The sequence below is a fragment of the Saccopteryx leptura genome, chromosome 2 (assembly GCF_036850995.1).
Source record: "Saccopteryx leptura isolate mSacLep1 chromosome 2, mSacLep1_pri_phased_curated, whole genome shotgun sequence".
In the NCBI taxonomy this organism is placed as follows: Eukaryota; Metazoa; Chordata; class Mammalia; order Chiroptera; family Emballonuridae; genus Saccopteryx; species Saccopteryx leptura.
The window spans coordinates 201,890,625-201,906,871 of NC_089504.1; the positions used below are offsets into that span (position 1 = coordinate 201,890,625).

The 16,247-nt window shown below is 38.8% G+C and overlaps 1 protein-coding gene across 1 annotated transcript in view; it reads right to left on the minus strand.

The window, feature by feature from the left end:
• Positions 1 to 13,530: 13,530 nt before the first annotated feature.
• The window catches only part of IQCJ (IQ motif containing J), a 45,278-nt gene continuing 42,561 nt past the window's right edge, over positions 13,531 to 16,247 (minus strand). Inside the window, 1 exon segment of the mRNA XM_066363587.1 lies at positions 13,531 to 13,696. Coding sequence (XP_066219684.1) covers positions 13,531 to 13,696 — 166 coding nt within the window.

Here is a 16,247-nt window from a genome sequence, read left to right on the forward strand (position 1 = left end):
GGCCGGCCTCATATCCTGGTTTGTGCGCACAGATAAGGAGTGAGCGATTCCTCCGAGTGCCTCGGCAGTGCGCGCCCATGTTATTGCACAGACGGGCAGAGTCAGGGGCCTTTGTGTGGGCCAAAGCGGAATCTCGGGCCGCCCCAGCGCCTTGCAAAAGCCGCGCACGGGGACGGAGCGAGACTCAATCCCAACACTGCAACTTTTCCCTGCGGTTGGGGGTTTCACTCAGAGCGTGAGACTGCTGGCCAGATATCCTGGTCTGCACGCGCAGCCAGTGAGTGAGAGTTTCCTCCAAGCGCCCCGGAAGTGGGCACCCGCTTGTGTTACCGGACAGAGTGGCAGAGCCAGAGGTCTTTGAATGGCCGGAAAGCCCGCCTGATTATGCTAGCAGCTCTGACTGACTGAGCCTTACCCAGAGCCCTGTGCTGAGTGGAAATAGAGTGGGGAGTTGCCAGCTCTTTGAGCCTCTTACTATCCAGGCAGAGGCAGCAGCAACCCCATAGCTGGATTATCAGGCTACTAATTGAGGAAGGAAAGACTAGGAGAAAGGCTCTAGGAACACGGACTCTCTCACTGTCGGAGCCTATAAATGCTAATAGCCTACACTGCCAATGAGACTAAAGCACAATACATGACATTGCCATAGAGACTTATCAACTGCAAACCTCCACCTGAGCGTGCCAAAGAAGCAAAACCCGGGGTACAGAGTCACCAACCAGGAAGAGGGAGAGAAAAGAAAAAGCAAGAAGATAACCTCTCAAAATCAAGAATAATCTGCAGACTTTATAACCTATCCCATTTTATTATATTTGTTCGTTTGTTTCTCTTATCTTCATTCTTGATACTTTTTTTTTCCTCCTCCAATTTGGCCGATTAACTCTCTACCGGTCTTACTCTCTCCTCTCCTTGAACTACACTACCCATAAGTGTTACATCTCCCATTATCTTTTCTCTTCTCTTCCTTACTCTCTATGAGGGTTGCACTCCAAAACCCTTAACTCTCTCTCTCTCTCTCCTTTCTTTTTTCTTCTTTTAGTGGTTCCCTCTTTTTTTCTCTCTCTCTCTCTTTTTTTTCTCCCTCTATATTAGTTTCTTCCTTTCTCCTTTACATCTCCACTCACTCAAACCTCAATAACAAACAAATTATCTTATCTGGGACTCAAACTTATGTTTGTGGCATTCTGGGGGGTTTTTACTTCACCTTTTTAACTCACTAGCAGTGCTCCCATCCCTGGCTCTCCATATTATCTAGTTCTTGTTCCACTAAATACAATAGTAATTTTTTAATTTGTCCCCCCTTTTTTCCATTTTCCTCTTAATCCTCTCATCATAACTCTTAGACAACCAACACCTAAAAGCAAATCATTTTATTCTTGACCCAAATTTTTTCCTTATTTGCTTTTTGTGGGTCCATACGCTCTTTTTTTTTTTCTTTTTTTTTTTTTTTTTTTTTTTTTGTTTGCCCCTTTATTACTTTTCCCCAATTCAGGCCCTCCATCACAGGCATTGTTTGTTATAATTCACAGTCCACCACAAGATTTTCTCAAAAAAGAGGGGAGAGGAGAGGAGAGGAAAAAAGGAGGGGGGGAATAATTTCCTTTTATTTTTTTTTAATTTTTCTTTTATTTTATTTTTCTTTATTTCATTATTAATTTTTTTTTTAAAAAACAACTTTTTTCGATTTTTTTTATTATTTTTTTAAACTTTTTATTCTTTATTAAATCTCATTAATACTATCAACAAAACCACCCTCAGATGCCATTAAGGAAGAGAAAATCGAATATCATGGATACAAAAGAAAGAGAGGTAACACAGCTAGATGAGGAAAAATCTATGGAGAAAAAATTTAATATATTGGAAACCTTGGAGCTAAATGACAGAGAATTCAAGATAGAAATCCTAAAAATCCTCCGAGATATACAAGAAAACACAGAAAGGCAATTTAGGGAGCTCAGAAAACAACTCAATGAACACAAAGAATATATGTCCAAGGAAATTGAAACTATAAAAACAAATCAAACAGAGATGAAAAACTCAATTCACGAGCTGAAAAACGAAGTAACAAGCTTAGCTAATAGAACAGGTCAGATAGAAGAGGGGATTAGTGAAATAGAAGACAAGCAAATTGAGGCACAACAGAGAGAAGAAGAAAGAGACTCAAAAATTTAAAAAAATGAGATAGCCCTACAAGAATTATCTGACTCCATCAAAAAGAATAACATAAGAATAATAGGTATATCAGAGGGAGAAGAGAGAGAAAATGGAATGGAGAACATACTCAAACAAATAATAGATGAGAACTTCCCAAGCCTGTGGAAAGAACTAAAGCCTCAAGTTCAAGAAGCAAACAGAACTCCAAGTTTTCTTAACCCCAACAAACCAACTCCAAGGCATATCATAATGATATTGACACAAACCAACAGCAAAGAAAAAATTCTCAAGGCAGCCAGGGAAAAGAAGAATACAACATATAAAGGAAGGCCCATTAGATTATCATCAGATTTCTCAGCAGAAACTCTACAAGCTAGAAGAGAATGGACCCCAATATTTAAAGTCCTGAAAGAGAGGAACTTTCAGCCATGAATACTATACCCATCAAAGCTATCCTTCAAATATGAAGGAGAAATAAAAACATTCACAGATACAGAAAAGATGAGGGAATTTATCATCAGAAAACCCCCACTCCAGGAATTACTAAAGGGGGTTCTCCAATCAGATACAAAGAACAAAAAAAAACAGAGCCACAAGTAAAAGCTCCAAGAAGAACACAATAAAACCAAATTTAAACTGTGACAACAACAAAAAGAAAGAGTGGGAGAAGATGGAGATTAACAGTAGCAATGGACGATGGAGTGCAAAAGTACTCACAAAATAGTTCGCTACAATGAACAGGGTAGGGACCCTTTTCATTATTCAAAGGTAACCACCATTGAAAAAACCACCACAGAAGAACATGAGATAAAAAAGATAGCAACAGTGGAAAGATGTATGGAATACAACCAAATAAAAACAAAAGATAGAAAAACAAAAGAGAAGGATCAAACAAGACACAAAACTAACAGAAAGCAAGATACAAAATGGCAATAGGGAACCCACAAGTATCAATAATTACACTAAATGTAAATGGATTAAACTCACCAATAAAAAGGCACAGAGTAGCAGAATGGATTAAAAAAGAAAATCCAACTGTATGCTGCCTACAGGAAACTCATCTAAGTAACAAGGATAAAAACAAATTCAAAGTGAAAGGCTGGAAAACAATACTCCAAGCAAATAACATCCAAAAAAAATCAGGTGTAGCAATACTCATATCGGATAATGCTGACTACAAGACAGCAAAAGTACTCAGAGACAAAAATGGCCATTTCATAATGGCTAAGGGGACACTGAATCAAGAAGACATAACAATTCTTTTTTTTTTTTTTTTTTTTATATAATTTTATTTTTTTAATGGGGTGACATCAATAAATCAGGATACATATATTCAAAGATAACAAGTCCAGGTTATCTTGTCGTTCAATTATGTTGCATACCCACCACCCAAAGTCAGATTGTCCTCTGTCACCTTCTATCTTGTTTTCTTTGTGCCCCTCCCCACCCCCTATCCCTCTCCCATTCCCCCCTCACCCCCCCGTAACCACCACACTCTTGTAAATGTCTCTTAGTTTCACTATTATGTCCCACCTACGTATGGAATAATGCAGTTTCTGCTTTTTTCTGATTTACTTATTTCGCTTCGTATCATGTTATCAAGATCCCACCATTTTGCTGTAAATGTTCCGATGTCATCATTTCTTATGGCTGAGTAGTATTCCATAGTGTATATGTGCCACATCTTCTTTATCCAGTCATCTATTGATGGGCTTTTTGGTTGTTTCCATGTCCTGGCCACTGTGAACAATGCTGCAATAAACATGGGGCTGCATGTGTCTTTACGTATCAATGTTTCTGAGTTTTTGGGATATATACCCAGTAGAGGGATTGCTGGGTCATAAGGTAGTTCTATTTTCAGTTTTTTGAGGAACCACCATACTTTCCTCCATAATGGTTGTACTACTTTACATTCCCACCAACAGTGTATGAGGGTTCCTTTTTCTCCACAGCCTATCCAACATTTGCTGTTACCTGACTTGCTAATAACAGCTAATCGAACAGGTGTGAGGTGGTATCTCATTGCCGTTTTGATTTGCATTTCTCTAATAGCTAAAGAAGATGAGCATCTTTTCATATATCTGTTGGCCATTTGTATTTCTTCCTGGGAGAAGTGTCTATTCATATCCTCTTCCCATTTTTTTATTGGATTGTTTGTTTGTTTGTTGTTGAGTTTTATGAGTTCTTTGTATATTTTGGATATTAGGCCCTTATCTGAGCTGTCGTTTGAAAAAATCATTTCCCATTTAGTTGGCTTTCTGTTTATTTTGTTATCAGTTTCTCTTGCTGAGCAAAAACTTCTTAGTCTGATGTAGTCCCATTCATTAATTTTTGCCTTCACTTCTCTTGCCATTGGAGTCAAATTCATAAAATGCTCTTTAAAACCCAGGTCCCTGAGTTGAGTACCTATGTCTTCTTCTATGTACTTAATTGTTTCAGGTCTTATGTTTAGATCTTTGATCCATTTTGAGTTAATTTTTGTACAGGGGGAGAGACTGTAGTCCACTTTCATTCTTTTGCATGTGGCTTTCCAGTTTTCCCAGCACCATTTATTGAAGAGGCTTTCTTTTCTCCATTGTGTGTTGTTGGCCCCTTTATCAAAAATTATTTGACTATATTTATGTGGTTTTATTTCTGGACTTTCTATTCTGTTCCATTGGTCTGAGTGTCTATTTTTCTGCCAATACCATGCTGTTTTGATTGTCGTGGCCCTATAATAGAGTTTGAAGTCAGGTATTGAAATGCCCCCAGCTTCATTCTTTTTCTTTAGGATTGCTTTGGCTATTCGGGGTTTTTTATAGTTCCATATAAATCTGATGATTTTTTGCTCTATTTCTTTAAAAAATGTCATTGGAAGTTTGATGGGAATTGCATTAAATTTGTATATTGCTTTGGGTAATATAGCCATCTTGATTATATTTATTCTTCCTAGCCAAGAACAAGGTATATTCTTCCATCTCATTATATCTTTTTCGATTTCCCTTAACAATGGTTTATAGTTTTCATTATATAAGTCCTTTACATTCTTTGTTATGTTTATTCCTAAGTATTTTATTTTTGACATAACAATTCTTAATATATATGCACCAAACCAAGGAGCACCAAAATATATAAGACAGCTACTTATTGATCTTAAAACAAAAACTGACAAAAATACAATCATACTTGGAGACTTCAATACACCGCTGATGGCTCTAGATCGGTCATCCAAACAGAGAATCAACAAAGACATAGTGTCCTTAAACAAAACACTAGAGCACCTGGATATGATAGACATCTACAGGACATTTCATCCCAAAGTGACTGAGTATACATTTTTCTCCAGTGTACATGGATCATTCTCAAGAATTGACCATATGTTGGGCCACAAAAACAACATCAGCAAATTCAGAAAAATTGAAGTTGTACCAAGCATATTTTCTGATCATAAAGCCTTGAAACTAGAATTCAACTGCAAAAAAGAGGAAAAAAATCCCACAAAAATGTGGAAACTAAACAACATACTTTTAAAAAATGAATGGGTCAAAAAAGAAATAAGTGCAGAGATCAAAAGATATATACAGACTAATGAAAATGACAATATGACATATCAAAATCTATGGGATGCAGCAAAAGCAGTGATAAGAGGGAAGTTCATATCACTTCAGGCATATATGAACAAACAAGAGAGAGCCCAAGTGAACCACTTAACTTCCCACCTTAAGGAACTAGAAAAAGAAGAACAAAGACAACCCAAAACCAGCCGAAGAAAGGAGATAATAAAAATCAGAGCAGAAATAAATGAATTAGAGAACAGAAAAACTATAGAAAAAATTAATAGAACCAGGAGCTGGTTCTTTGAAAAGATCAACAAAATTGACAAAGCCTTGGCAAGACTTACCAAGGAAAAAAGAGAAAGAACTCATATAAACAAAATCCAAAATGAAAGAGGAGAAATCACCACGGACACCGTAGATATACAAAGAATTATTGTAGAATACTATGAAAAACTTTATGCCACTAAATTCAACAACCTAGAAGAAATGGATAAATTCCTAGAAAAATACAACCTTCCTAGACTGAGTCAAGAAGAAGCAGAAAGCCTAAACAGACCTATCAGTAGAGAAGAAATAGAAAAAACCATTAAAAACCTCCCCAAAAATAAAAGTCCAGGCCCTGACGGCTATACCAGCGAATTTTATCAAACATTGAAAGAAGACTTGGTTCGTATTCTACTCAAAGTCTTCCAAAAAATTGAAGAAGAAGGAATACTTCCAAACACATTTTACGAGGCCAACATAACCCTCATACCAAAACCAGGCAAGGATGGCACAAAAAAAGAAAACTACAGACCAATATCTCTAATGAATACAGATGCTAAAATACTAAACAAAATACTAGCAAATCGAATACAACAACATATTAAAAAAATAATACATCATGATCAAGTGGGATTCATCCCAGAATCTCAAGGATGGTTCAACATACGTAAAACGGTTAATGTAATACACCATATCAACAAAACAAAGAACAAAAACCACATGATCTTATCAATAGACGCAGAAAAGGCTTTCAATAAAATACAACACAATTTTATGTTTAAGACTCTCAACAAAATGGGTATAGAAGGAAAATATCTCAACATGATAAAAGCCATATATGATAAACCATCAGCTAACATCATATTAAATGGCACTAAACTGAAGGCTTTCCCCCTTAAATCAGGAACAAGACAGGGTTGTCCACTCTCTCCACTCTTATTTAATGTGGTACTAGAGGTTCTAGCCAGAGCAATCAGACAAGACAAAGAAATAAAAGGCATCCATATCGGAAAAGAAGAAGTAAAGGTATCACTTTTTGCAGATGATATGATACTATACATCGAAAACCCCAAAGAATCCACAAAAAGACTACTAGAAACAATAAGCCAATACAGTAAGTTTGCAGGATACAAAATTAACATACAGAAGTCAATAGCCTTTCTATATGCCAACAATGAAACAACTGAGAAGGAACTCAAAAGAACAATCCCCTTCACGATTGCAACAAAAAAAATAAAATACTTAGGAATAAACATAACAAAGAATGTAAAGGACTTATATAATGAAAACTATAAACCATTGTTAAGGGAAATCGAAAAAGATATAATGAGATGGAAGAATATACCTTGTTCTTGGCTAGGAAGAATAAATATAATCAAGATGGCTATATTACCCAAAGCAATATACAAATTTAATGCAATTCCCATCAAACTTCCAATGACATTTTTTAAAGAAATAGAGCAAAAAATCATCAGATTTATATGGAACTATAAAAAACCCCGAATAGCCAAAGCAATCCTAAAGAAAAAGAATGAAGCTGGGGGCATTTCAATACCTGACTTCAAACTATATTATAGGGCCACGACAATCAAAACAGCATGGTATTGGCAGAAAAATAGACACTCAGACCAATGGAACAGAATAGAAAGTCCAGAAATAAAACCACATATATATAGTCAAATAATTTTTGATAAAGGGGCCAACAACACACAATGGAGAAAAGAAAGCCTCTTCAATAAATGGTGCTGGGAAAACTGGAAAGCCACATGCAAAAGAATGAAACTGGACTGCAGTCTCTCCCCCTGTACAAAAATTAACTCAAAATGGATCAAAGATCTAAACATAAGACCTGAAACAATTAAGTACATAGAAGAAGACATAGGTACTCAACTCATGGACCTGGGTTTTAAAGAGCATTTTATGAATTTGACTCCAATGGCAAGAGAAGTGAAGGCAAAAATTAATGAATGGGACTACATCAGACTAAGAAGTTTTTGCTCAGCAAGAGAAACTGATAACAAAATAAACAGAAAGCCAACTAAATGGGAAATGATTTTTTCAAACGACAGCTCAGATAAGGGCTTAATATCCAAAATATACAAAGAACTCATAAAACTCAACAACAAACAAACAAACAATCCAATAAAAAAATGGGAAGAGGATATGAATAGACACTTCTCCCAGGAAGAAATACAAATGGCCAACAGATATATGAAAAGATGCTCATCTTCTTTAGCTATTAGAGAAATGCAAATCAAAACGGCAATGAGATACCACCTTACACCTGTTCGATTAGCTGTTATTAGCAAGTCAGGTAAGAGCAAATGTTGGATAGGCTGTGGAGAAAAAGGAACCCTCATACACTGTTGGTGGGAATGTAAAGTAGTACAACCATTATGGAAGAAAGTATGGTGGTTCCTCAAAAAACTGAAAATAGAACTACCTTATGACCCAGCAATCCCTCTACTGGGTATATATCCCAAAAACTCAGAAACATTGATACGTAAAGACACATGCAGCCCCATGTTTATTGCAGCATTGTTCACAGTGGCCAGGACATGGAAACAACCAAAAAGCCCATCAATAGATGACTGGATAAAGAAGATGTGGCACATATACAATATGGAATACTACTCAGCCATAAGAAATGATGACATCGGAACATTTACAGCAAAATGTTGGGATCTTGATAACATGATACGAAGCAAAATAAGTAAATCAGAAAAAAACAGGAACTGTATTATTCCATACGTAGGTGGGACATAATAGTGAAACTAAGAGACATTTATAAGAGTGTGGTGGTTACGGGGGGGGAGGGGGGAATGGGAGAGGGAAAGGGGGTGGGGAGGGGCACAAAGAAAACAAGATAGAAGGTGACAGAGGACAATCTGACTTTGGGTGGTGGGTATGCAACATAATTGAACGACAAAATAACCTGGACTTGTTATCTTTGAATATATGTATCCTGATTTATTGATGTCACCCCATTAAAAAATAAAATTATATAAAAAAAATGTCTATATTACCCAAAGCAATATATAAATTCAATGCAATACCAATTAAAATACCAATGACATACTTCAAAGATATAGAACACATATTCCAAAAATTTATATGGAACCAAAAGAGGACATGAATAGCCTCAGCAATCTTAAAAAAGAAGAATAAAGTGGGAGGCATCACACTTCCTGATATCAAGTTATACTACAAGGCTGTTGTACTCAAAACAGCCTGGTACTGGCATAAGAGCAGGCATATAGATCAATGGAACAGAACAGAGAACCCAGAAATAAACCCACAGTTCTATGGACAACTGATATTTTACAAAGGAGGTAAGGAAATAAAATGGAGTAAAGACTGCCTCTTTAACAAATGTTGTTGGGAAAATTGCACAGCTACCTGCAAAAAACTGAAACTAGATCACCAGCTTACACCACTCACAAAAATAAACTCAAAATGGATAAAAGACTTAAATGTAGGCCGTGAAACTATAAGCATCTTAGAAGAAAACATAGGCAGTAAGCTCTCGGACATCTCTCGGAGCAATATATTTGCTGTTTTATCTCCACGGGGAAGTGAAATTAAAGACAGGATAAACAAATGGGACTATATCAAACTAAAAAGCTTTTGCACAGCTAAAGACAACAAGAACAGAATAAAAAGACAAACTACACAATGGGAGAACATATTTGACAATACATCTGATAAGGGGTTAATAACCAAAATTTATAAAGAACTTGTAAAACTCAACACCAGGAAGACAAACAACCCAATCCAAAAATGGGCAAAAGAGATGAATAGACACTTCTCCAAAGAGGACATACAGATGGCCAATAGGCATATAAAAAAATGCTAAACATCACTAATCATTAGAGAAATGCAAATTAAAACCACAATGAGATATCACCTCACACCAGTCAGAATGGCGCTTATCAACAAAACAACACAGAATAAGTGCTGGTGAGGATGTGGAGAAAAGGGAACCCTCCTGCACTGCTGGTGGGAATGCAGACTGGTGCAGGCACTGTGGAAAACAGTATGGAGATTCCTCAAAAATCTGAAAATCGAACTGCCTTTTGACCCAGCTATCCCACTTTTAGGAATATACCCCAAGGACACCATAGAACGGCTCGAAAAGGAGAAATGCACCCGCATGTTTGTGGCAGCATTGTTCACAATAGCGAATATCTGGAAACAGCCCAAGTGTCCATCAGAGGACGAGTGGATTAAAAAGCTTTGGTACATATATATACTATGGAATACTACTCAGCCATAAGAAATGATGACATCGGATCATTTACAATAACATGGATGGACCTTGACAATATTATACGGAGTGAAATAAGTAAATCAGAAAAAAAAATCTAAGATGAATCCATACATAGAAGGGACATAAAAATAAGACTCAGAGACATGAACAAGAATGTGATGGCAACAGGGGTGGGAGGTTGGGGGAGGGCGGAGGGGGTGAAGAAGGAGAGAGGGGTTAGGGGAGGGGAGGGGCACAAAGAAAACCAGATAGAAGGTGATAGAAGACAATTTAACTTTGGGGGAGGGGTATACAGCACAATCAAATGTCAAAATAATCTAGAGATGTTTTCTCTCAACATATGTACCCTGATTTATCAATGTCACTGCATTAAATTTAATTTAAAAAAATGTAAAAAAAAACAAAAACAAAAACAAATTTTTCTGTTACCACATGATATGGTGTGGTATAAGGATCCTTAATATGCAAATTGCTAACATAATATTATCTTCCCTCCTGTTGCTCTTTAATTTGGCATTGAGCAGCTGAGGTTTGAGGTTTTAATCAAAGAGCATTGAATTAGGCAATATATAAAATCAAGTGAGGATTCTATTTCAATTATTTAACTCATTGTTTATACCTATTAAATTATAAAGTAATCTCAGAAATTCATTAACTGATTATCTCTTGCACTGATTGACCATGTCTTTTTCTCAAGTGGCGCAGGATGGCAGCACATGGGCTCCAGCCCAGGAAGGTTAGTCATATCTTCACGTCTCATTTTTATCCATCTGTAAGAGGGCATGATTGTACCTCCTTCATGTGGTCATTGAGAGGATTAAATAAAGTAATCTACAGAAAGCATTAGCCAAGTACTTGGCATTTAGTAAATAAGTGTTCAGCTGCTATCAAGATGATGAATTGGAGAACTCACACTGAAACATTCCCATTGATATATACTGTGGAGCAGAAATAGTCCCCAAACTATATTAACTATTAGGCATAGCCCAAACAATCTGAACAGAAGCATGCAAAAGCAGCATTCTCAGCTCAGCGCAGGGAGTCACTGGGGTCAGGTTGCTGGCTCCCCATGTGGCACATGCTTGGGACAGGCACCTGGTGTGTGTGGGCAGTATTGTAACTACAGTTATTATAGGCACAAGAGTGGGAAGAACAGCTGGCAAGGCCCAGGGGTGAGGCAAGGGCAGATTGGCCTCTAGTTGAACCTATTAGAGGAGAGGTAGGGACCTGAGACAAGACAGACAACTGATCAGAATCAAGAAGACAGACAATGGTCTAGGCAGCAGCAGTAACAGATGAAGCTCAAAGAAAGGAGGCTGAGATTCAGTAAGCTGGAGGCCATCTAGTAAGAGTCAGGGGCCCAGCGACTTCCCCAGGGAGGAACCTCACTGAGAGCACCTGACTTGGACTGAAGGCTTATAACCCTGAAGTTCCAAGTGGAATTGCTATTTATTAGAGAAAATGCATCTCTTTAGGACAGGCTTAGCCAAGGTGGGAGTACAAAGATAGTGAACCCAAACTTTAAATCACAGGCAGAGTAATTTTTGGTATTCAGCTTCCATCATTCAAATCGAATCTTCAATCTTTTAACTTTCATATTTAATTGATACCCACAGAGACGGTATCCCAAACACACAATTTTTACATTATTTTTTACTCACAAATCATGACTTAAATACAAACTTTATTAAACTCAACCACTTTCCAACATGGCTCATGGGCACCCTCTAGTGACACAGTGAGGCCAGCTAAGACAACTCATTCCCCCAAAAAACCTTCTTAAAAAGTGCCCATTCACTAAGTATTCAATTCCCACTGTCAGCTAAAAATAGATCTTCTGTCATTGTTATTTGCACAGCTATAAAATCAACTTACTGCTCTCTCTTCAGAATCCACAACTAGGTAAAGCCATTTAATAAAACATATACTACAACGCAATCATCTGAAAACATTTCAAAGTAACCCTGCTCACTCCCAATGTGAACACATTATATTGGCTGTTGGGAAGCCTTTACAAATGAATAAATAGGATTACAAAGTAGGCAAAGAATTGAAAATAATAATAATATCCTCATAGAGTTACTTCATTTCTCTTCTTAATTTTTTTTTTTTGTATTTTTCTGAAGCTGGAAACGGGGAGAGATAGTCAGACAGACTCCCGCATGCGCACGACCGGGATCCACCCGGCACACCCACCAGGGGCGACACTCTGCCCACAAGGGGGCGATGCTCTGCCCCTCTGGGGCATCGCTCTGTTGCGACCAGAGCCACTCTAGCACCTGGGGCAGAGGCCAAGGAGCCATCCCCAGCGCCCGGGCCATCTTTGCTCCAATGGAGCCTTGGCTGCGGGAGGGGAAGAGAGAGACAGAGAGGAAGGAGAGGGGGAGAGGTGGAGAAGCAGATGGGTGCTTCTCCTATGTGCCCTGGCTGGGAATCAAACCCGGGACCCCTGCACGCTAGGCCGATGCTCTACCACTGAGCCAACCGGACAGGGCCTCTTCCTAATTTTTTTCAGTACTCCAGTGACTATCTTAAAGAATCATAATGGCTAAATCCACAAAACTCTACCCTACAAATAGCCTGATCATTTATTTCTTACTACATTTTTTAAAACAGATTCTTCCATTTTTTAACTCTGTGCCCAGGGTTCTTGAGCTGGTGGCCTCTGGCACAAGTGTGGTATGTAGACATGGTTTAGTTATGTTTTAAATTGTTCTTGCTGGTTGCCAACACTTTTTAAAAATCTGGATTTCTGGCATCATCTGAAGACAGAAAATTACCTTTAACAACATCTGTCTTGCATCCCAGGAGCCCGGGGCTCCCATTTTTGGTGAGGCCTGTGTTCTTCATTAAGCTGTCACATCTGTCACATGTGTTATTTACCTGGCCCTTGTAGGCATTCAAGTTGCAACCCCTGAATTTGTAATCCTTTTCAATACTTTCTGTAAAAGTTCTCTTTATAATCTTTATAACCAAGCTGACATTCTATCATATGAGCTGTACAAAAATACCACCAGAGTCACAGACTAAAAGGAACACACTGTTATAAAGAAAAGGAAAAGGCTATTCTCAGTAAAGAGGCATGCAAACACACAAATGAGCCATTCAGTTTGAAGCCAAATGCATCAACTCCCTCAGTCTTGGTGAAGTTCACTCTGTGTTTAGGAATCATGTCTTTGTTTGGAGGTAACAAACCCTCACCATAGGTTCATATAAGCAATGTGGATCCTCTGATCACAACAAGCTGCTCACATTCCAAGATTGCTTTCTTGGAGCCAAAACCCCAGTGATCATGTGGTTGGCCAGTCAGACCAAGAGAAAGAAAATGGCACTCATGGGTGTGCTGCTGTCGGAGAATATGTTCATGCTGACAGAGCTGCTCAGCTTGCCTGAGGACACAGAGGGTGGGGATGGGCACCTCTTCTCCAGGAGGTCCTGACGCAGCACATACTGACACCATGCTCGTTGAATGCTACAAAAACAACAACAACAAAAAAAACACCGAGCACTCATTGTCATACCTCTTGTCACAGCCCATGGACTCAGAAAAGCATAGGAATCTGAAGGAGTGGGCATTGGAGACAGGGAAACTAACACATGGAATGTGACATGGGAAGTCAGTAACCTGGACCATCTCTCCATTTCAATGGTTTGGTTTTAACAGACTTGACTAAGTTAAGTCAGACTACTGGTGTCAACTTAGTCAGACAAAGTCATCAGTCAGAGTGAAACTACTGTGCCCATGTAAATATACTTTGATTTATGGAACACAAAATCTTTCAATTTCTCATCCTATATTTCAAGTGAGAATAATTAGTAGGCTGACATGTCCCTTATTCACTCAATACAGTGTTGCTGAGGACTGTTCTGTGCCAGGGTCAGCCCTGGGTTCAGGACAGATTGCAATGAAGTTCTAGGGGGTGCCATTCTCATGAGCTCAAGGTGAAGGGCATCCTGTGATGTTTCAGAGTTTAGTCTGCATGGACAAATGCAGTGGCCCTGCTCTGGGACAATACAGGCAAGTGCCCTGTGGTCAGGGACTTTACATACTGTGAAACGAAACAGGTAATGTTCGATAAATGAAGAAAGAAGTGAAGAAAAAGTCTCTGGGAGTGTTACGTACTACTCAGAAAATGAAAGTAACACATGATTATTAGATGTATGCATGAGATTTCACCGAGGAAAACTTTTTTTTTTAATTTTAGAAAGCAGAGAGAGACAGAGAGGGAGAAAGAGAGAAAAGGTAGGGAGGAGCTGGAAGCATCAACTCCCATATGTGCCTTGACCAGGCAAGCCCAGGGTTTCAAACCGGCGACCTAAGCATTTCCAGGTTGATGCTTTATCCACTGTGCCACCACAGGTCAGGCTAGGAAAACTTTTTATTTCCTATGGTTAATACCCCAAAATGTAAACTTCTGCTTCAGACAATAGAAGCCTCTTCTTGTGAAAGCTAAGTGGTTTTTTGTTTGTTTGTTTGTTTTTTTCCCCACCTGGAGTGGCTTGTAATCTTTGAGATTAACATCTAGGCTTTTATAGGTGATCCGTGAACACAATCTGTTCTCTCCTGGGAGACAGCTGAATTCAAAGACAAATTGTCAGGATTCAGCCTTTTAAAACAGTACACTGGTACTTGCCCTATCTCTCAGGCTCTCAGGCTTTTGTAAACGTAGGATCTTCTGTCTTTCTTCCACCTACAACTGAAGTCATTGAAGTTGTTTTTGTATAAACAAATGGGTTTATTTTCATTTGGCTAGAATGGTTCAAAGACCAGCAGTTTCCAAGTCAAAGAATATAAAGAACACACACAAAAAAACTGCTACCACATTATTGAGTTTGTTCATATTCCCTAATTGATTAAGGCTCTGTGAATTATAATGCTCAAGGAAAATTCCAGAGCTTCAATGAAATAATACATTGGGATCAGAAGCCAATTTCTTTGAAACTGTGACACTGAAGCTTCAGTGACCCTTACTTAGAGACCAGATGCTTCTGTCAGACTCTACAAGGGCTTCTTCACAGGTCGCCTAAAACTGAAAAAGTACATATGTTTTAAGTTTTTATTTTTAAGAGCCCTCCAAATTATTTATGCACTTCAGGTCCCATTAAAGAAGGATCTGACCTTGGTTTGGGTGATGAGTGGCCACTGTTTTATTATGAGTGCTTGCTCAAAATGCATCCCTATTTGCTTTCCTTTGGTTTAAAGATTTTGAAATGCAAGCTCAAAGAAGGTCCTATCAACTTACATGCTTGAGTCTTGTTGCTTTTTCCAGGATTTTATTAAGAAGTATATATTAAGAAGTATTAAATTTTTGGAAGCTATTAGTGATTTTCATGAAGCACTTGAAGTTCTAGATGTCTCCCAGGGCGTTGCTGACAAGTTCTGCCACTAGGGCACCTAACGTCTATAAAACTGCTTATCAAGAGCTTAAAACACCTGTGGCATTTTTAAAGTGATTTTAAAAATAGAAATGTCTCTTGGCCCTGGCCGGCTGGCTCAGTGGTAGAGTATCGGCCTGGCGTGTGGAGGTCCTGGGTCCGATTCCCAGCCAGGGCACACAGGAGAGGTGCCCACCTGCTTCTCCACCCTTCCCTCTCTCCTTCCTCTCTGTCTCTCTCTTCCCCTCCTGCAGCTGAGGCTCCATTGGAGCAAAGATGGCCCGGGCACTGGGGATGGCTCCTTGGCCTCTGCCCCAGGCGCTAGAGTGGCTCTGGTCGCAACAGAGCAATGCCCCGGAGGGGCAGAGCATCACCCCCTGGTGGGCAGAGTGTCGCCCCTGGTGGGCGTGCTGAGTGGATCCGGGTCGTGCGCATGCGGGAGTCTGTCTGACTGTCTCTCCCCGTTTCCTGCTTCAGAAAAATACAAAAAAAAAAAAAAAAAAGAAATGTCTCTCTCTCTTCCTCACCTTGATTAGTCAGAAAATATAGAAAGAAAATGTAGTGGCCACTTGAGATATTCCATTTTAGACTGTTGAACACCAGAGGGTGGTGTGACACCTTAAAGCAGTGTTTTTCAACCAGTGTGC